At 32.9% G+C, this 22770-nt stretch overlaps 1 protein-coding gene across 5 annotated transcripts in view; it reads left to right on the forward strand.

The window, feature by feature from the left end:
* LRBA (LPS responsive beige-like anchor protein) overlaps positions 1-22770 on the forward strand; it is a 342404-nt gene that overhangs the window by 48930 nt on the left and 270704 nt on the right. For all 5 annotated transcript variants that reach the window (XM_087936051.1, XM_026698133.2, XM_026698135.2 and 2 more), the window contains exons 20-27: positions 132-213; positions 2101-2224; positions 2476-2668; positions 15458-16468; positions 17111-17286; positions 18649-18802; positions 20826-21006; positions 21697-21827. In XM_087936051.1, the coding sequence (XP_087792177.1) occupies positions 132-213; positions 2101-2224; positions 2476-2668; positions 15458-16468; positions 17111-17286; positions 18649-18802; positions 20826-21006; positions 21697-21827 (2052 nt within the window). The remainder of the gene's footprint in view (positions 1-131; positions 214-2100; positions 2225-2475; positions 2669-15457; positions 16469-17110; positions 17287-18648; positions 18803-20825; positions 21007-21696; positions 21828-22770) is intronic.

Below are 22770 nucleotides of genomic sequence, written 5' to 3' on the forward strand. Positions count from 1 at the left end.
GTCATCTAAAGTATTTTATTTCTTGATATAGTTATTTTAAAGATCAGAATTTGGCTGTTTTTAATTGAAAAGTTTGAAATTATTTCAATATTAATTTTTTCCTGATATATTCTTTTTTTCTTTTTAATCAGATACTCATTGAGCAGATTTGTACACAAGTGATGCATAAACAGCATCCTGACCCAGATTCAACAGTGAAAATACAAAACCCCCGTAAGCATCTGTGTTTCTTTCAGATAAATTATTAGAGAACCTGTAAATGGTGCCTTATGTGGAAAATGGAAAAATACTAGAAAGCATATTTCTTATATTTATGTTTGCTTTCATAATCTAACATTTGCTACTTTGGGAACGGTTGTTATTTGAAATATTTTCAAAGGTTTGGTTTTTTTAGGAATAGGACTTAAATAACAATTTCAATTCTAGCATATATCTGACTACCTAATTTGGTGTGACACCATGGAAATTAATTTCATTATTAATTTCTATTCTAAATTAACTGTATGATACTTGAAAGTTCTTCTTTGGAATGGTTAATTATCTTATTTTTATTAATATGAGAGCTGTTAACATGCACAAATAAGAGGTAAAAAGGAACAAGGCTATATTCAGAAGGCCCATATTCATCAGCCTTGTTTAACTGTAACCCTGCAATAGGCCTTTAAACACTATCATCCAGTTTCATTTATAATATTTTATCAGTCTAGAAATATGCCTTATAGGGCTTCTTATTTGTAGGGAAGTTTGCAATAAGGTTTAGGTGAATACAAGTATGCTTCCAGCCTAGCAGTCTTTTATTATCATTGTTCTATATTGGAAGGCCTCAGATATTTATTATTGTTTTACCTATTGTCTCTTTCAATTAAACACCTGCATAGGATTGCTATGCCAGAAAATAATAACTATAGAATTGTTTATTATTTGGGGTTTGAATCCCAGAAAGTGCTTTGGAGCATCTATGGAAATGACTATCTTTACAGCTGTTTTAATGAACTGATCCTTTTCTGAAGAAAGCAGCCTTGCTATCCTGGGAAAAGATGATACTATAGCAATAGGATAATACAGTTCTTCACATTGCACAGTAAGGGATACTATCACTAATAAATTTGTGCATTTATGCATTTATCAGACAAATTAGTTAATTGAGAAGTATGCCTGTATGCATAGAATATAGCTTTTATAATTTTCCAAACGGGCTATTACTAATTACAGGTAGTCCTGGACTTATAATAGTTCATTTAGTGACTGTTTGAAATTACAACAGTACTGAAAAACATTATTTACAACTGCTTTTCACACTTATGACTGTTGTAGTATCCCCACAGTTACGTGGTCAAAATTGAAATGCATGACAACTGACTCATGGGGTCAACTTCTGATAAGCAAAGTCAATGAGAAAGCCAGATTCTCTTCAGAAATGTGTTACTAACTTTACAACTGCTGTGATTCACTTACCAACTGTGGCAAGAAAGATCGTAAAATGGAGCAAAACTCACTTAAGAATTATCTCGCTTAGCAATAGAAATGTTGGCTTCAATTGTGGTTGCAAGTAAAGGATAATCTGCACAGCATGAGGTTTTGGTCTGAATTTAGTAACATCCTGTCTTAATTGAAAATATGTTCTGCTCTCAAAGAATACTTGATGATGTAATCATTATCCATCTATAAATATGTACTATTCAGCTTATCTGATTTCTGTCTCTGTTCCCAGATGTCCTTGGGAAACTCACCAATAAGATTTCTCTTGTGACTTGGGCCCAGGAAGCAATTAATAAAAATATTGAGTGTTTTCAGGTTTCTGTATGGTTAAAATGGAATTTTAAGGTGCATGATACCCAAACCAGAATAAAGGAAAAAGGATACAAGGATATATTTGAAGGACCAATATTTATTCTCCCATTATTTAAGACATAATCTGGTTTGTTAAATGAAAAAACACTGTAGGAAATGATCCAGGAATAATTCCAGAAAAGTTATACTTTGCTTCTTGTTATATACCCATGTAATAACTTTTAACATGGGAAGAAGGAGGAACTAGAATTATTATGGGGATAAAAATCTTATTTTCATATTGATTTTTAAAATTGTTTTGTTTTCCAGAGCTTCTAAAAGTTATTGCTGTTTTGCTACGTAATTCCCCACCGTGCTCAGAAACCATGGAAGTCCACCGAGTCTTTCTATCAGACATGATTAAGCTTTTTAATAGCAGCAGGGAGAATAGGAGGTAAGATCATAATATATATGTTATAACATAGCTTAAAAAGCTGTTTTTTCAAGCTGCATGATTAAAAATTGTTTTTAAACTAAGAACTGGTCTCAAATTGTTCATGTGATTTATTCAATTATTGGCCATATCAAGTGTTTATTAATCTCATTAATTTCTGTTGGTGTTCAAGACAAATCTCGGTTGTCTTTGAGTTGTATTTTCCTGCTTTCTTCAAAGTTAATTTTCAATTTGTGTTTGCAATTTTTCAGGAGTTTACTGCAGTGCTCTGTGTGGCAGGAATGGATGCTTTCCCTTTGCTATTTTAATCCCCAAAGCTCTGATGAACAGAAGATAACAGAAATGGTGTATGCCATTTTTCGAATACTACTTTATCATGCAATCAAGTATGAATGGGGTGGCTGGCGTGTTTGGGTGGATACCCTAGCAATTACACATTCAAAGGTGAGTTATGCAAAAACAGTTCTAATTCTGATTTTTTAAGCAAATTTTTAAAGAACTTTGAAGGGCAATTTGGTGGGTTTAGCAAAAACAAAAGTTTCACTGAAATTAACTAGAGAGCACAAAATAAGGGAAGGTGTCAATATTCCATAAAGCAACAATTAAAAATATTTAGTGCAATGTTTGTGTAATTTCATGCCCCAGCTTGGTATGAGGACAGCTAAGTTGATGTTCAGTAAACTTTGTTTTATTATGAACTGCTTGTGAAGTTGAACCATATAAATTTGAAACACAGGGTGGCGCACTTTGACTATTTCTATGTTAGAATGATGCCCTTTTCTTATATCGAGGGGCTGAGCAACAAATTACTGATAAAACTGAATCAAAAGCTGTTTCCCTCCAAACAAAGAGAGGAAAGGTTGTGGAAGAAGGTTTCTCCTTTAATAAGAAATAAAACAATATTCCTGCTAATAATATAATTTTTTTTACAACTATAATAAAATTGTGATGGAAACAATTTTTCTCTAATGGGGGTAACCTTTTTTCAACTGAGAAACAGATTTTAGAATAAAGTTGCAATGGCTGCCATGGTGGTTTCTTCTTCTATTTCCCCAAATATTTTTAATATGACTCTGGGTGAATTTCCATATGGGAATTTACAATGTAAGAAAAATGAAGATACTTTTTTCCCCTAGTACACCATGAATTATGGGACACCTGGTTTGTTGACAGCACAATTCAGGTACAAAAAATGTTCTTTCAGCTATGTGGATGTCAATGTCTTATGAGACCATTATATTTATAAAGTGAAACAACAGATACTCTCTTTCCAGGTTATGATTTTACTTACATAGATTGCATTTAAAAGGTGTTTATGAATTCTGTTTGATAATTAAGATTCTGGATTAATATTTAATTTGCAATTTATTCTTTTGAAATGTAGAAGTTGAAATTAACATTAATAATTCTCTTAAATTGTGTATAGTTTATAGGGAAGTTAATTGTTTTCCAGTGCGCTTTTTTCTCTGTTTTGTTCATAATAAATTTTTATATATTTTTTCACCATTAATATACGACTATTCAGTTTTAAACTCAGTTTGGTATTGGATACTTGACATCAATTTAACATTGATTCAAGGTTTCCATATATCTCAAACCAAATGTTCCATTGTGAATATTTGCTTATGAGTTCATAGACATTTGTAGGAAGATAAATATTAACATTGCTAATAACTCTAGATATAAATTTTGGACTGCACTGTTTTGGCATAAAATGATCTTACATGAATGGATGCCAATTAGAACATACATATATACACATGTGTATGGGTGTGTCATGTAGTATATATATATGGCATATACATGGTATAAGAAACACCACTTTTCATTTCTGCATTACATCAGTTTTATAGTCTACATATTCGTATTCTGACATGGGAAATTATTATTGAAATTAATATTAAGTTTATCACAATTTTTCTATCCAATAAAATTATAAAAATTAGCTTTTGTTAAGAATACTGTTTTCATTACTAGTTTATGTATTTTTATACTCATTTGAGACTCAATCTCTGCATGCCGCTTTTACCCAGGCTTGCTCCCAGTCAGGTGTAAAGTGGGATGGCTAAGTGATGGTGGGAACATTTTAAGGACAAGAAGAATCAGACAGCATTTTTTGTGTGGCGTTTATTGCCAGAGTTCATTATTCTAGTCAATTTATAATGGTGAAAAATGGTATCTCAGCAACTAGTCCAGTCAGTTTTGTTTTTTTAAATAATTGGGTTAGATCATCCACTGTTTTACATTTCTGTCTTAACAATGCAAAAGTAAGGTGGCATGTGATGTTGAATTCAGGTTAATTCACTTTAATTATCCCTGTGACATATCACCTACATGAACTAAGATTTATCTACCCCATTGTTGAATGCTATTGCAACATATATTGTTGAAACTGTCCTATTGTTTCTCATCCTTTGGTTTTTCTAGAGTAGCATTCAAAAGTTGTAATAAATATCTTGTTTTAATTAAATTTCTCTGTAAGTGTTCTGAAGACAAGAATCCTCAAAACTTTCTTAATAATTATTACTGAATTCTGAATTTTCTGAAGGTGTTAGCTTGAATAAGCAAGCATTTTTTGCTGTTTCAATATGTTCAAATTCATAAAACAAAATTTCCTTAAACTGAAGTCACAGTAATTTTTGTAAACTTTAATTTATATTTCAGCTCTATTTCATTTATGCGTTAGCCACTGTCTATTCATACTCTATTGTATAATTTTATTTTTGGTAAAGAGCTTGTCTGGAAGGAACTAGTATTGCAAAATTGGATAGATTTTGCAGAGCTGCACATCAAGATACATGGAGCTGCTATAAAAAGCCAAAGAAACTCAATTGCAATTTTATTGTCCGGTTTGATAGATTTCCTGCCACCTTTGTAGCAGGGAAGCCGTTTGTCACTGTAGCCTCTTTTCCAACTGCAGTACAACGCTTTATAAGCAGTGATGGCTTTTGTGGCATAATTGCACTACCTAGGTTTCTTTTGCTCACAGGATTTGAAGGTGTATATAATCCTATTATAACTAAAGCCTGTTGTAATGCTCTGATTAAAAAATATTAAGTATTTTTATATCTTTCCCACCTCTCATTTTTGCTCTTTTCATTATATAGTGTATAAAATAACTTGATTCTTTTGTCTAGATTCTGTATTAGGCCTAAGCAGAATTTACCACAAAAGCACCAGGATAGAAGCTATATTCCTATTGTGATAAATTTTTCTATCATTTCTTCAGTTTTCAGCATGTTTATGTCTTCTTTACTTTTGCTAAATCCTTGAAAATTCTTAAACTGAATTTACTGTCTGAAAATATATTTTGAAAGTAACTGGATAATTATTTTTAATCCCAAAATGAAAAATATATATTTATTTTTCAATTGCAATTTGAATGCTATATTAACATATATTTAAAATACTTACAGATATAGTAATTTATATTGCATGTAATTTTAAGTTTTCACTATAGCTATATCATGTTTAAAAATTATTTAGCCCCTAAGAATTGAGAATTCAAATGAAATAAATTAAAACAAGGGATAAACTTTAGCTTTCTATTGAATGTTTTGGCAAAGTCTAAGATTGAATAAGATGCCAAATATTATCGCTCAGTGAAAATGATGTCCATAAAATTAAGTTGAATTATATAGTTATTTACTTGACATGCCAGGCTTGCAGATGCAAACAAATTGAAAAGAGAAGACCAGCAAAAATGATTTGTTGGTTGTATTGAATAATGGAGAAAGATTAAAGAGTCTGAAGCTATGAAAGGAGGATGGCTGAATCTTGAAATGCATGGATTTGCCACATAGAGTTTGAAAATGGCAAACCTGAAGGCCTGGAATGTTCTTATCCCAATGGAATAACTTGAGGAATGGAAGCAGATCAGAATTCATATAAACCTTTAGAATTTAAAACACGAAAACACTCTTGTAAAATAGGAATAAAATTTTGGGCCATGATTGGAAAAATAATGGAAAAAAATTAACCCTTGGCTTAAACAACTAATCCATGTACTTAGAACAGGGCTGTCAAACTCATGTTGTCACAGTGGCATCACATGATGTATAAGGACTTTTTTCCCCTTTGCTAAACCAGGCATGGGCTTGGCCAACACATAATGCATCTGGCCTGTGGGCCGGGAATTTGACAGCTCTGCCTTAGAGTGTTTACCCCTTGACTGTAAAAATTCATTTCCCCATCAATATATCTGCAGGACCCCCCTGAACTTTCTATAGCATCAGAAGTTCCTGCTTACATATGTTGGCTTTTATCATAAAAATTATATTTTTGGATTGACTATTCATATATTTCAGTTATTCTATCTAAAATGAAGTGATTGGTCAAAATGTAAAACCCCCAATCTTAATTTCAAAATAGAATAAGGGAAGCATTGAATATAAAGTGAAAAAATAAAGAAATAACAGAGCATACTAAAAAATACCCTAGTGACTCTTAATTTGCAAAAGGTCCTTACTACTTTAGTTAAATGCAGCTAAGGGAAAAAGAGAAATCTCTCATATGTTTTTATGTGTGTCTAAAATAAAAAAATATGAGAAATTGCTGTTGTTTCATGGGAATTACTTTGAAGCATAAGTGAGGAGCAGAAGAAAAGATAAAAATAGAAGGTATGAGAAAATGGCAGGTTATATTGGAATGGCTAGAAATTATAAAATATATAATTAAAAATCGGAATTGTGAAAGAAATGTTTAAACTGGATATTAAAGAATAACACACAGATTTAGTTAATTTTGAACAATAAGAAAATGTTATGTAGAGAGCTACCAAACGAGTGGTGAGATTCATTTTTTTTTTACTTCCGGTTCTGTGGGCATGTCTTGGTGGGCATGGCAGGGAAAGGATACTGTAAAATCTCCAGTCAAAAGTGGTATTTGCCGGTTCTCTGAACTACTCAAAATTTCCACTACCAGGTCTCCAGAACTGGTCAGAACCTGCTGAATACCACCTCTGTACTGAACTATAATTTAACTATAGAAAGAAACATTTTGAATATTTCTATGAACATTCAATCCATACTAATATGAATTTTCTAGAAACTATCTGATACTTAGTCACTTCTATGTGATAACATCCTCAAACACAAGTAAATTTAACTAGCCTCCAAATAAGTGGAAATTTGCTACTTTCTGGTTGGATAGAAAGTAGTATCTTCTATTTCATCTTATGTGGATGGGCAGCCCTGCTATACTTGTCCTTACTGTCATTTCTTGTAAAATGTAATGAACTGTATTCATTATAATTCAGGAAGTTGTTTGCATGCACAATATACTTTCTTTCTCTCTTTGTAAAAACAAACACCTAACAAAATTCACACAATTTGGGTTGTGTCAAAAAATAAAAACCCTTTCATAATTTAAGGTCAGTATAGTGGACAAATAAAAGAGTTGATTAAGAATAGTGAGAAGGTTTAGTCTTTCCTAAAATGTTAGGTTCTATATGTAACTGTAGCTTCTATAGCTAGCAGTTTGTTCCACTAGAATAATTAGTCTCATTATAGGTGGGATATATCAGTTATTAACTGTACTCCTCTTTTCCTGTTTCATGATTTTTAAAATCTAATATGCTGCAAGGACATATAAGAAGCCATATTCTTCATTTTATTAGAATCACAAGCTAATAAGCAAACTCTTTGTAAGGACGCAATGTTATACAAAGCACAACAAAGAATAAATAGTAACAAAAATTTAAAATATGAGATACAGAACACAGAAATATAAAAAAGAAATGTAATCACATTTATTTTATTCCAATGAAACCTGTTTTAGTCTATATAAACTGTATAAGCTATCATTGCTTCTACCGTGGTCTTATATTGATTTTAGATTTTAGATAGACACCTTTTGTTTAAGGTTTCTTTCTGCTCCAGAAGAAAGAAAGCAGAAAGGAAGTCTCCTTCCTCTCAACCCTTTCATATCGGTCAAATACGGTTCAGGTCTGGACATAGCACTGAGATAGCATTGTTTGCTCTCCTGAATGACATATGTCAGGACTTGGATGAGGCAGGGCAGCTTTTTTGGTCTTTTTGGATTTCTCAGTAGCTTTCAGTACCATTGAGCATAGTATTTTACTGGAGTGGGATTGGACATTGGATGCCTTGTTATACAATGCTTCTGTCCATATTCAATAGGCAGATTCAATCTGTAGTAATGGGGATGAACATGCTTCTGTAGGAGTGGGCCTTCAATGAATTTGTAGAATATTAACCAAAGGATATCAAAACAACCAGTACTATTAGCATGGAATGCTGCATGTGGGACATTGAAAGTATCATGGTGTTATGGCACTGAGTCCAATCCTGTTCTAAGAGCACGAATACAAATTAAAACCAATCTGTCAGAATGCTGCCTGTTCTTCTATATATATCCAGAAAAGGAAGAGAAACCTCAGCACTTCCTGATAGTTAATGCTTTTGTCACCAGGAAGATCTCTGAAATAATCTAGAATGACTTAAATTTATTACTCCACATCCTTACTGTGGGCTACTACCTTCTTATATTAAAAACCATATAATAGAAGTGTGTGACTGTAGCTCTCTGTCTCCGATCCTGTCCCATCAGTTTTTTCTTTTCAAGGCTGAATGTTCCCATTTCTCTCATCTTCTCATAACATTTATTTGTAATTTTTTTTAGTAAATCTATTCCAGTTCTTAAAAAATAGGATATCATACAAAATACTGAAAACAGAGTTCCTAAGTGGACTTTTATCTTTTATAGATTTAGACCAGCTTAGCTGTTATTAAGATTGTTCTATCATATACTCTCAGAGTTCAATTTTAAACACTAATTAAAATTACTATTGTTCCATGATTTTAATACATAAAATAAATACGTAATGCATAATATCAACATGTAACTTACAGGTTTGAGTGTATATAACTCAGGATTGGAATACATTGTGGAAGTACAGTATCACTAAAATAGAAATGCTTGCCTGTATTTTACTACTTTGGCAGTGTTTATAGAACATATTTTTGTGGAAAACATAATTGACAGATATATGTTTATTGTCTTGGAAAACATTTTCCATAATACACATCTTAAAAATGATACACCTAATCTTGTCAGTTAAACTATTTTACAATAATAATGGTAAACATAACTTCTTTTGTGTTCGGACAGTTAAATTCAATGTTGAGACTTAAAACAGTCTTTTGATCTGTTTAATAAGTAGGTTGCCAGTATGGGGGCTAAATGATTTGTTATGTTGGGAAAAGTGCCAAACTTTTGTGTATACGAGACCTCAGTTTCTTTTTGACTGATTCCTTGGGATTGGTATCAGCAGGTATTGGTGCCTACAGTCAAATTTGATTTGTTTTCTGAATAGTGTGGAGAGTTTTCTGGGTCTGAGCTGTTAGCATTGCTCCTAGGAGGGTGTAAAAACAGGTCAATAAAGCTCTCATTAAGATAAAAAATAAAAACTTTTGCTGGAATTATGAATAGCAATTATTGGTGGAGATTTGCTGCACACAAGTTAATTTCCAGGAAATCTTGTAAAATTAAAACAAACCCACCCAAATTAATGTTCTTTTGCTTAAGTGAATGCTAACTTTTTGTCATTTTTATACTCTGATTCTAGTGTCAAATATATCATCATAGCTTTTCTCTAGTACATTCTAATCTTTCTGTCTAGCAATTAGTGAGCTGAATGTCAAATTAAGTTAAAATTAATGGTAGAGGGAATCTTGTACTTATTAGCTTGAAACTGCTCTAACTGGTAATGCATAGAGGAGCTTTCCAAATGTTGCAAATAGCTATAGATTAGGTATCACATAGTTGTGAAGATTAATGAATGTCCTTTTAGCTTGCTAATTTAAAGCAATACCTAGTAATTAATTCTAAATTATCAGTTGCACATTTGCAAATACCTAAAGGGAAATATAAAATTAAAGATAAGGTACATGTGAAATTCCCTTGTCTAACATAATAGGTTTCAAGTTGTCGGTGCAAGTTTACAACAACCAGAATTCATGTCATGCTCAGTTTGAATAGTATTGGGGACCAGGATCTAATGCTGATAATAATTAAAGCCATTAATTTTCCTTTGATTTTAAAGTAAGAGGCATGTTTTTTATGTGAAACAATAGGTGACATCTATCCAATTGTCTTGCACAAAAAAATCAAGTATCATTTACCTTATTTATTTAATTATATGAATAACAAACTTATCCTCTATAAAAACTCAATATGCAATAAAAATCATTTTCAGTGGATGCCGGATCTATTGAACAGATTTTGTATTTTTAAATAACTTCTTGATTTTCCTAAAGTCTAAAAACAGGCTAGTTTCCTTTATGTAGTGATGAATTGTGGCATAGGTTTTTATGGATTAGAAAATATTTGAAGAATCAAATGATTGACTTCTCCTTTTGTTTTGGAATTCTGGAAAGCAGTGTAACATTCTATCTTTGGATTAGGCAAAGATTCTTCTTTGTGTTTTCTTTTTTAAATAAAAAATTTATTTGGGTTTTCACACAACATAATACAAGTAAAATTTCTTTTTTTGAGAATAGCATGGTCCCGGGTTATCGCTTCTCCATACAGACATAAATTCAATTTCATATTCATCTTTGTGTTCTATTTCATATCTTATTACTATTTTAACATTTTCTCCATAATTTTTCCCTTCCTTTAGTTTTCTCAATCCTACTTTTAATTATCTCAAATTCAATTATATATATCTTTTTCTAACTTTCAATATCTTTCTAGTCATTATATTTATACTTTTGCCTGTCCTGTTTCAATTTCATATTTTCTTTTCTCATTAAACAAAATTTTTCCCTGTAGTTACTAATTGGAGTATGACACCTTTGTATCTTTTAATTTTTATCAGTTCAACTCTTATTTAAACTTCAATTTATGCCTTTACAATTATAACATTCAATATAACACATAACTTCCAGCTGAATTCTGCTTGGTACATTCTTAAAATATGCACTGTTCTTAAAGAGAATATATATATATATATATATATATATATATATATATATATATATATATATATATATATATATATATATATATATATATATTTTATTCCAATTCATCTCTATCATTAATGTTAGTTATAATCTTTGACAACTTTAACATTTCTTTTCAATAGGGCATCATACTTCTAGGAACACTTATAATATTTCCATAATTTTTTCATGTTTCTTTCATATTCCTCTTCACTTAAATTTTTATAACACATTTATAATAATTAAATTGTTCCCCTCCTTTCCTAATTTCATTCTCTCATTCTCTTTATTTCATTTATTCATTAAACATTCCATTACATTACAATGAGTATTTTATCTATCATTTTAATCACACTTGTTTCATATTTTCAAAGTTCATTTCTATTTCTAATATAACAATACTATCTTATGTACCTTTGCAGAATCCCCGTTTCAAAAGTTTTCACCCATTATCTCTGTGTCTTCTAAATAGTCTTATACCCTTAATCCTTGTACATTTTCCCTGTTTCTCTATGTCTTGTTTCTGTCCTTTATAATTCCTTTTCCTTTCCCTCCTCCCCCTCTTCTTCTCCCTTCCCTTTTTGACCCCTTCTCTCTCTAATTCTGATTCTCTCTTCTGTAATCCTCTTTTCTGTTTCTTCCTAATGTTGTAATTACTTTTCAAACTATTCTTTTTTGGGACTGTTTTTTCAAATCTTAAATTTTTCACTCTCTTTCCCCGCTTTCCTTTCTTTTCCCCACATAGAAATACTTGGTCATTGAAGATGGCTTCTTCTTTGTCCTGTCCTTCTTGTTCTACAGGCATTTCTTGTTGTTTCTCATAGTTTAGGATCTCCATTTCTAAAAATTGAAATATGAAGCCAAAAGAACCTCTTCCTTCTTGTGCATCTTCTTTCTGTTTTTTAAGTTCCATTCTCAATTCCTCCAAGAGTTGAAAAACTTTTAAACAACCACCCAATTAATTTTAGTCCTTTAGATCCAATAGCCAAAAATCCAAAAATCACCAAGGAATCCAAATAATCCAGAGCTGTTTCTTCTTGCTTCTTTTTTCCACTTTTTCTTCCTTCTCTTATCTTGTTACAAAGTTTCAGTTAAAATGTATCTTTTAGGAATCTTGCTAAAGTTTCACTGTTAATTCTTTCACTTCCAGGTGGTCTCCTCCATTTTTCCAGATCCAACCCTTTGGTTTTTTCCTTCTTTTAAAAGTTTTTGAGAATCCAGAAATCTTTATTATCCCTTTGACATTTTATTTTCAGCTTAAATACCTGTTAATGTAAAAGTGGATTTTTGCCGGTTTCTTGCTTAAATCTCTTAGCTGTCAATATAGGGAAGAAAGGAAAAAAAACCCCAAATCCTTTCCCTTCCCTCTCTCATTCGCCACTTCGAAGTCTTCTTTGGGAACAATGTTGTTCTTTATAATTCAAGTTCCAGAGTACCTTATATTATTGCTTTTTCAGTTTGACCTGGTCAGCCAAAACTTTCTCTTATCTTCCTCCTGCACATTCTTTTCTGGTTGAGTTCTTCTTTGAAGTGGCCATTTCTGACCACCGCTGCAACCGCCTTTAGGAAGGGGAGTAACGGCCAGCTGGGGAGGAGAGATGTGACTCTCCTCGACCCTTCTGGCAGTCTCCCCCCTCTTCACCACCTCTACAGGGTGGCTTAGCCTCAAAACCAGCCAGCTTGGGGCACTCCAGCAGCAAGCATAGATTGAAATGGCGCACGATCGCAGATTTTGGTCTGTCGCCGAAGAAACTCAAACCAGAAGCCTCTTTTAAGTTGTGTTTTCATGTGGCTGGCAGAGATAGTGAATTCTAGACAACAACATTCAGCAGCAAAATTCACATCCCTAGAGAAGCATTTCTTCCAGGTTGTTTCCCAAGGTACTGCTTTCAGCTCATTCTTACAATCTTACATTTCCTGTCCAAAATACTAAGCAATTAAGGCTTCCAACATTTCAACCCTGCTATAGTCAATATGCAGCAGTGGCTGGAAGACAATCTCAGAGAGAACTGTCACAATCTGTTGCTACAACTATTTATGAAGCAACTGCAGCAAGACATTTATGTAAAATCTGATTTTGTAGCTAGTGCTAATAAAATGCTGATTTTACAAAAAAGATGTTCTGCAAGGTTTAACTTGTGATTTGTTCCTTTTTCATCTATCCATTAAACAATACAATTTTACAGAAATTCAGATTAGAATACGTATCCTGTTTTTGAATGAGAAGGTGTCCATGAATTTCCTTGTCAAAGCATATTGCCCTGAAACTCGTTTGCCTAAGGGAATATTTAAGGCTGCAGATACCAAGTTAGGTGATGAAAAACTCTATAGGGCTTAGGTTAGCTCTTTGGGAAATGAATCTTAAAAAATTGAGCTATATATCTCTCAGTTCACTGCACCTTTGTCAAGATGAATGAAAAAAATATATTGCTGACATAGATAAGAGAGAGTGAACAAAATGGAAAAATGCATGATAGCAACCAGGAGAAAATACTGATTCACTTTTGGTTCAGAAACAGCTGTTGTGAAATTCGGATCACTAAGGATTTTATTTTACCATCATTTTCTTTGTTTTCTCTGATGATGATGATGAAATTAAAACATAGGCTCCCTGCTATCTTAACAATATTTTGTGGCCTACTTGTTAGATGAATTGTTATAGCAATATGGAAGTTTAAATTATATATAAAATAAGTATGATAAATATATGTTAAATATCTCAAATATAAAAATAGCCTTCCATTTTAATTTTTATCTTTTAATAGTTACACAAAATTTGCTATATATAAGACATTGATGAAGTAGTAAGAATGTTTGAGTGAAATAGAGAGCTAGCATTGCCTGATATCAACTCAGTATTGGACAGATAAGAGATTATTGAAACGTGACATACCTGGAAACCTTTCTTACAAAATGGTATACATTCTAATTCCCAATGAAAAGACAGAATTTGCTTCTCATGATTTTTTATCATTTCAAAATTGTCCTGTTCACAAAGAAATTAACAGTCAAAGGTTGACATTGGCAAAAGTATCTGTGGTGACCTTGATAAGTAAAGACTTAGTTCGGAGCATGAAATTCAAGAGCCATAAAATGCCCTAGGAAAGGTCATGATTCTGTAGTAGGAATACAATGTACAGAAAATGTGTATAAGCATGACAATTTACAAATTAAAATGATTCTAACTCTGTTTTTCAAAGATATTATCAGGCATAGATTAAGTCTTAAAGTTAGTAGAAGGCAGAAACGTTTTTGGCATAATTTATATAGGTCCAGGCAATCACAGATGTAGGTCCTATGTCTAATTTTTTTACCAGATAGAAATTGTATATTTGAAATTAAATGATGTAGAGTATGTATACTATATACTTGAATCTCTCTCTGAACTGTGATGGAGCTAATCAGATCTTGATTGCAAACTTAGTTGTGCTGTCAACACAATTTGATTTTTTTCTATCTCTTTGGTTTTGGTATGTCAGCAACAATGTGTTTGCAAACTAGGTGCTGAGTATCCATAATTGAAATGTCAGCAGCAGCAACAGGCCTTATGGTGCTATGCCTCTAGTGCTGAGATATGGTTCCTCTGAGTCAGATTTACATCAACCTCAATCTCTTCCTCTTCTTTTACTTTCTTTTCTGAATAATAAAAATCTAATAATGATATTGCAGTTTTAGCAACCCCATAAAGTACCACCAACCATATAGGCAATGCCTGTACCATTAAATAATCACAATTTAACTTTAAGGAAGGATCTAATTGGAACTGAGTAAGTGGATTAATATTAAAAATACTGTTCTCATTGCCCTACAATAAATACATAAAAAGAACTATTGTTGAGTACAGGATACTCATAAATAGATATGGAAATGTGGCTGATTAAGACATGACACATAGCTTTTTCCAGCCCAAATGCTTCTAGATTTGAACATTGATTTATTTTGATTTATTTAATCTTAACTATAGAAAAATAATGATTAAGTGTTCAATCTAAATAATGATATGGGTTTATCTACTTAAGTATTTTTAATTCTACCACTTCTGGTAGCTTACAACATACTGTATCCATGAAACCATAAACTCACTCCATTAAAACCAGACTGAAACATAGTAATTGCTATCTAACTGGTTTTTATGAATACTGTGATATTTATATACATTTACAATTACTTTATCAACTTCTATATATTACTAGGGAAATATAGCAAGACATAAACATTAAATATTTTAAAATTAAAACATTTCCAACTGTTCTGTTTTTAAAAGGTAACTTTTGAAATACATAAACAGAACCTTTCTCAGATGTTCAGGGAATATGAAGAGAAAGGAGACGAATGCTGCAGTGCTGGTCCATCATCCATTATTAGAACAGTTTCAGGTATTAGTAAAGATGCTGAAGTTACAGAGAAACTCCATCTTCTTGAAAAAAAAGAAGCTGACACTCCTACAGTTGATATTGACAACAGAAGCATGAACAACAGCATTATGAAAGATGAAAGTAGATTACCTGATTTTGAAGAACACAGTAATCTAGAAACAAACAAAGAAAAAAACAAAACAGAAAATATCCAGAAAACTCTTGGTTTAAACAAAGCACCTAGTTTGGATCTTCCCCTACAAGCCCAAGTGACGAAGCAGAGCTCAGAACATACTGCTGAAATTATTGGAATAAACCATGAAGAAAAAGAAATAAGTACCACTGATTCACAATCACCTTTAGAAAATGTTGAAACACTAGAAAGCCCAGAAATGTTAGAAAATGTAACACCAGAAGTATATGTGGAGGAAGATGAAGATTTTGTTGATTTAAAAGAGGAGACTAATCTGGCACTTACATCAGAACAATGTGTTCCAAAACCCATTGAGGAACATGATTTGTGCGATAGCCAGGTAACCTCAGTTGGACAGCAGTGCACTGCTTCTTCAAAAGAACCTGTTTCAATAGAAGTAGTACCTGAACTTGTTGAAGGATCAGTTGTTGAAGGATCAATGGAAACAGAACAGCAGGATTGCTTGCCAGAAACCAGTGGTCCTGAAATAAACAGAGCTCAGTCAACTTCAGACACTGAGAATAACATTGCTGACAAAAATACTAATCAACCCCAAACCAAGACAGTTGTAGATAGCACACAACCACAGACCTCAGAAGCAATAATTGCTTCAGATAAGAAAATTGCCAGACTTGACGTTTCCAGCATTGCATCAGATACCGAAAGATTAGAATTAAAGCCCCATGCAAATCCAGAAGTAAATCAGCCTGCTAGAGCCATTTCTGAGGTAGGTTTTGCACTATTATCTATTTAAGTAAGTTAAAAACATTTGCCAGATAGCACGATTTGTGAATGTGTGTGTGTATGCGAAAATGTCTTGTCTACTTATGGCAGTTATGAATGCTAACATATTTGTAAAGTGACCTAGATAGATTATATGTTTTATCTGCAAATATTATAAGGCTGAGATTAAAATGTCACATAATTTTCTGTATTAAACTGTTTTAATAATTAAAAAAAAGAATTATTTGCATCACTTATGCATTATTCCTAATTAAAGTGATGTTCCTAAGTGCTTCCCTCCTGCAGAAATATCTTCCAATGGATAATCATCAAGTTACATCACACTTCCTCAAAGGAGGAAAATCACAGGCAGCAGCAATATATGCACCTTATGTGGTAAGGTCTAGCTGCTGCTTATTCTTACATTGGCTGGCAGAGATGGTGGCATAGTTGCTAAGTAGTATAGAGAATTGATATGACTGCTTAAGCTTAGTCCACAAATCATGATTTTATAAAAGTAGTATTGACTATATCATACTGTCTAGAGTATGAACAGCTTTTCCTGGAATTAGATATCTGCTCAGATGAAATTTGCAGTGTGATCTTCAGTTTGACTTATCTTTCTCAACATATATTGTTTACAAAGATGTCTAGGCAGTATGATTCGTCAGATCAAAATGTAGCAACTCCTGCAGATGGGCAGAGGAAGGATTCTAGAACTACCATGTTCCGTATCCCTGAATTCCGATGGTCTCAAATGCATCAGCGCTTGCTTACAGATCTTCTCTTTTCTATAGAAACAGATGTACAAATGTGGAGAAGGTAATGTCTACAAAATCTTAGGTATTTCACATAGTAAAATGAATTGTAATATATAACTCAGTTCTCAAAGTTGAATTGGAGCCTTTTGTGATCAGGTTGCATTAGAAACTTCTGAAATGCTACACATGTTGAATCTTTTCTTAAAGTATCCCTTGATTGAATAATGTTTTCATATAATTCAAGGATTGTTTAGGATCAAGAATTGCATTGCATTAAAAATATACCGTTTCTACATTTTTCCCTTGTGATTTTATTTTATTTGAACAGGAAAAAAAGTGCTTCTTCAAAACTCAATTCTGTAAGCTGTTTTTTCCTTTCAAACTTGTTCTCTTTTAGTGAAACACTGATAGCTTTTTAAAAATGAGGTTCAGCAACATCCAGAATTACTGGTTGCCTTGCACAAGATGTTCTCTTGAGCATTAGGATGTTATTTAAAAAACAGAATCAAATATTAGAAAATCTTTTGTGAGAGGTTAGAGATGAATAGAAAGGACTATTGTCTAACTGTCCAATCTGAACTTACCCTACGGAGTTTCTTAGTCATCCAGGTCATGGTTTTCCCAAATATGCTTTTTCAAAAGGCAACTAGGCTTTGTTTTTCCTTGAAAATGTTTCGCTTCTTATTGAAGAAGCTTCTTCAGTTCTGAGTGAACTCTGAATACTCATAACCGAAAGAGCTGCTTGGATGAGAAGTGAAATGTCTTCAGGGAAAAACAAAGTCCAGTTGCCTTTTGAAAAAGCCTTTGGAATACTCAGTTCTTCAGTTTTAGTCTGTTGAGTGACCAAAATGAAAATATATTAAATTACACGCAGTGAGTACTTTGGTGAAAGTCCAAGAAATAGAAGGAATTTATTGCATTTATTTGTTATAACAGGAATTAAATTTCTTTTTATGCTTTCCATTTTTATAATTTTTTTTGCTTAGAAAGTGAAGTGTGCAATATCTTTATAAGTTACTGGTTTCATCATGGGGGTATGAGTTGAGATCTACTTTATTAATTTATTTGATCATATTTAAACACCACCCATCTCACTGTCTTAAGTGACCCTCAAGAGAAATCTGATAATTTATTCCTTGATTTTTTCAGGCATTAGATAATTAGGGTTCCTAATAATAAATATTCACTGCATACTTAAACATAGCTTCTAGAGTTTTATGTTTTGGTGAAAATTAGAAGGATAAGGAGAAGGCATTTTCAAGTTAAGATGAAAGATGCAGTGGTAACTTAGAATGCTGATGTGTGATTCTTGGCTGCAGGAAAATGTTTTAGTTGATATAAGTAAATAATACTTTAATAAATAAGTACTTTGTAACACTGAAAGAAGAATTATGTATGTCCTGTATATTTTCTTTTGGCGCAGTCATTCTACCAAGACTGTGATGGACTTCGTGAACAGCAGTGATAATGTCATCTTTGTACATAACACAATTCATCTTGTCTCTCAAGTGATGGACAATATGATTATGGCTTGTGGTGGCATATTACCTTTGCTTTCAGCTGCTACGTCTGCTACGGTAAGAAATTCAGTTTCTAATACCCAAGTGGTGCTTTGTGTCTTTGTGCATTGGATTATACTAAACTAAAAGTATGCTCAAGTATGCTTGCTTAGGGCTCTGCTGGGGGCGGGGGGATTTGTTCTGTGAGCCAACCCCAAAAAACTGAATTATGTGACATGGACTTCATTTTGCCTTTCTTTTCATTGACTGAAAAAGGATATATGAAAACATTCTCTCATACCCAATTTAAGTCTATTCAATTTGAGATACTTGGAATCAATCTGATTCTTTCCCTTCCTTGCCCAAATGGGCTCATGTTAGTATCATCCAGGGCGTATGTAAGGAGAACAAAAGGGTAAGATAACAGTTGCAGCCATGTGATTGAAACACTGCCATTTATATATGTTTATGACATATCAGTTTATCATCTGTGCATATAGCCTCTTCCAAGACCAGGAAACAATTTTTGAAGGGGATACCACATTGGAGTGGGAGCCTATTCAGTGTTTTGGGCCCTTCTAATCTTTTTTTGCTGTTAAAATTTTATCATAAATGTAATTTTGGTTTACTGATGAAGTCTACCATAGAATAAAATAATTTGGGACATTTCATAATTAGTTTAAGACTGGATTCACAAATTTTTGAACCAAGTTGCCAGTTAAGGAATGGTGATTTACCCTCATATGTTACCCCTTTCCCTTATTCTCAAAAGTCCCAAAGGGACACCATGACTTTGATGCAGTTCCTTCAGCTATATATAATAGGGTACCACGACTGTTCACTGAAAATAAGAATGTGGTGTGTGCTGTCATAAATTTCTTTTCTGGGGAATAGGCAGGAATTACAGAGGGTTTTAGAAGTAACTGACATAGAGGTTTTGTATCCAGAAAAGGGCTAGATTATCTCTGTGCTGTTGGCATGTTTTCTAATAATTTTTTCTTTCCCAAGAATGTGTCCATCACTGGTCACTAGACTACTATTTTGGGGAAATTACAATCACATTCTGGCTTATTATGTTTTTTACAATTTTGCTGAAATATGTGTCCATTTTATTTCTATTTTAGATCTTTTTCTGTAGTAATTTAAAGTTTGTTTATTATGATACCTAGGCAATCAAGTTCATTTAAAGTTATATTTGCTTCTTCATGGAACCAGTTTTCAAACAGTTTTCTTTTATATTATTTATAAATAATAGAAATTATTTCTATGATTTGGTCTAGTGATTAAGGCACAAAGCTACCAAGAGCATAGCATGAAAGCTGGCTGGGTGACTTTAGACCAGTCACTTTATTTCAGCCCACAAGGTCAGTCTCAGACAATAAGCCAATTGGTCAATTCCTTGAATAGTCAGTTGATCCGAGAGTGGAGAGTAGAAGAAGAAAAAGCAGAGCCTCCATTTTCAGGAAGAACTTTTGGAACAAAAAAACATTATTTTGTATTATTTATTGGAACAAAATGCTGTGTTTTAAGGGAATATTAAAATTATATAAAATAATTATAACACATTATAAATCACAGCAACTTTACAGAAAGCATCAATACAACAGAAAAAACTTAGAGAACATTGAGGTAAATATTGAGAAGAGTTAATCATTAAAACACTAAGAAAATATTAAAATCTGGTTGCTAAATGCCACTATGGAAAATCATGTGACCATGACTGCTTACAATTTTATTGCAGCTTACCTTTTTCTCCACTGCCTCATCCTTTGAAATGCTACCCTAGTGGTGGGATAACTAGCAAAAAGGGAAATAATGTTTGAGTTTATATTTATTATGTTTATTGTAGTTTATATTTATTATATTTATTTACAAGAAAATCAGGATGCAAACAATGGGGAATATAATTGGAAGGACTATATTAGTGCTGGCTAGCATAAAGAGTTCCTGATAGACCCTTTAGTAGCTTGGTACCCATGCTTCGTTATTGCAGCTTCAAATAGTTGCTGCCTGATGCAGTTGCTAAGTAAGATCTACTTGATACACAACCAGAATACACATTAGGTAGGTATATAAAAATAAATCATTTCCCATTCTCCAGCATGAATTGGAAAGCATTGAGCCAACTCAAGGATTATCAGTGGAAGCTTCCATAGCATTCCTTCAAAGACTAATTAGCCTTGTGGATGTACTGATCTTTGCAAGTTCCCTTGGATTTAATGAAATTGAGTCAGAGAAAAATATGTCATCTGGTGGAATTTTACGGCAATGTCTTCGACTTGGTAAGCAAATAGTTGTCTAGCATTTAGATGTTTTTTTTTATCTTTGATAAGTTATCTTAAAAAAGTTCACAAAAAAAATTCCTATCAAAATTATAATGGTCCTGTATCTATCTAGAGATCTAATGGGCATTTATATAAAAAGGGCTGATTGGAGTAAAGTTCTGCAGAGTAGAAAAGGAATTATTTTTTTCCTTTCTAGAAGGAATTAGAAATTCTTGAATCTTATATGCAAAACATTCTAGAATAGCCAATCACAATGTTCTAGAGATGAGTCATGTATTTCTGCAAGTAGATGGTGCAGAACCATGTAGTGTTCTAGATGCTTCATGACATATTATGTCTATAACATCAGAAACTGCTTTCAGACTGAAAATCCAGTGCAAAAAATAGATGACTCACCCTTAGAATATTGGAGATAAATGGGGCATTTTGGAAATAAGATTGCAGCAACATTGAATGTTTAACACATTCCACTGTAATTACAAAGTAGGAAAATGAAATATCACACAACTGAAAATTAATTAAATATCTCAATAGAAACATATATATTTTTAAAAAACTTGATTCTTTAGATTAGAAGCAATCTCATTGTTATGAGATGTATGCCTTTATCTTTAGACTAGTTATGTTTACTTGCATGTTGCATTGCTTGAAATTCAGCAGTCCCTAAAATGTATCCTTTCATTTTAGTATGTGCGGTAGCCGTCAGAAATTGTTTGGAATGTCAGCAACAGCATATGTTAATGAAGCCTAGTGGAGAAAACGTTAAGCATCAGAAAACAATACAAAGCCTTATAGCCTCAGGAAGGACTGGAGCAAAGGCAAGTGGTTTTTTTTTAAATCAATACTAGCAAATAATGATTTTTTTTCCCTCTCTATCCAGATGAATACATTTATGTGACTTTTTATATTAATGTAGGTATTAAAAAACCAAGTATGGTTGTTTAATTACTAGACATCTATTTTAAGTTGTATATACAATGTAATAATTCTACATATAAATGCTGTCACTTTTCAGGAAGAAAGATGTACTAAATGTAAGTCATAAATACTTTTAGTTTCTTTGCCCAGTTTTATTTTATTACTAGACAACCATGATCTACTGAGTCAAGGCTGCTCAGCATGGCATGAGTGCAAGGGGACTGGCAGTAAGTATGTTTGGGGAGACTTACCCGAGCAACTTGGTGGCCTTGCCTGTAAGGTTTCCCACTGACTTTTCCCTCGCAAGCTTCCTAGGAAGAAAGCAGCAAGTCCAAACGCAGTGTCTGCCATCAGCCACAGTCACATAATTTCTCTGCAAGCTTCCCTGGCTTGGCTTGTGAGAATGTGTCAGGGAACCTTGTAAATAAGGATCATGCGTAATCATTTCAGATATATTTCTTTACCTAAAACAGAATGACCATGAGTGGACAAAAAATCAGGAAGAGAAGCAACTTCTACTTCCTTTTGACTTCCTCATTGAATTTCTTCATGGAAAGCTAGCATTGACCTTCAGATATCTTCCTTCCTTCCTTCCTTCCTTCCTTCCTTCCTTCCTTCCTTCCTTCCTTCCTTCCTTCCTTCCTTCCTTCCTTCCTTCCTCCCTCCCTCCCTCCCTCCCTCCTCGTGTCTTTCTTTTTCCCTTCTTCCCTCCCCAGAGGGAGCGAATGAGGGATTGTGTGAGTGGCTGAGAAGCTGCTACAGAATGTTGGAAATGAGGATCATGTGACCATAGCAGTGGCTGAGCTACTGAAGTAGTTTTAACTTCTTCAAATTTCATTTTCT

The sequence above is a fragment of the Pseudonaja textilis genome, chromosome 6 (assembly GCF_049901715.1).
Source record: "Pseudonaja textilis isolate UNSWEBS1 chromosome 6, rPseTex1.2, whole genome shotgun sequence".
Lineage (NCBI taxonomy): Eukaryota > Metazoa > Chordata > Lepidosauria > Squamata > Elapidae > Pseudonaja > Pseudonaja textilis.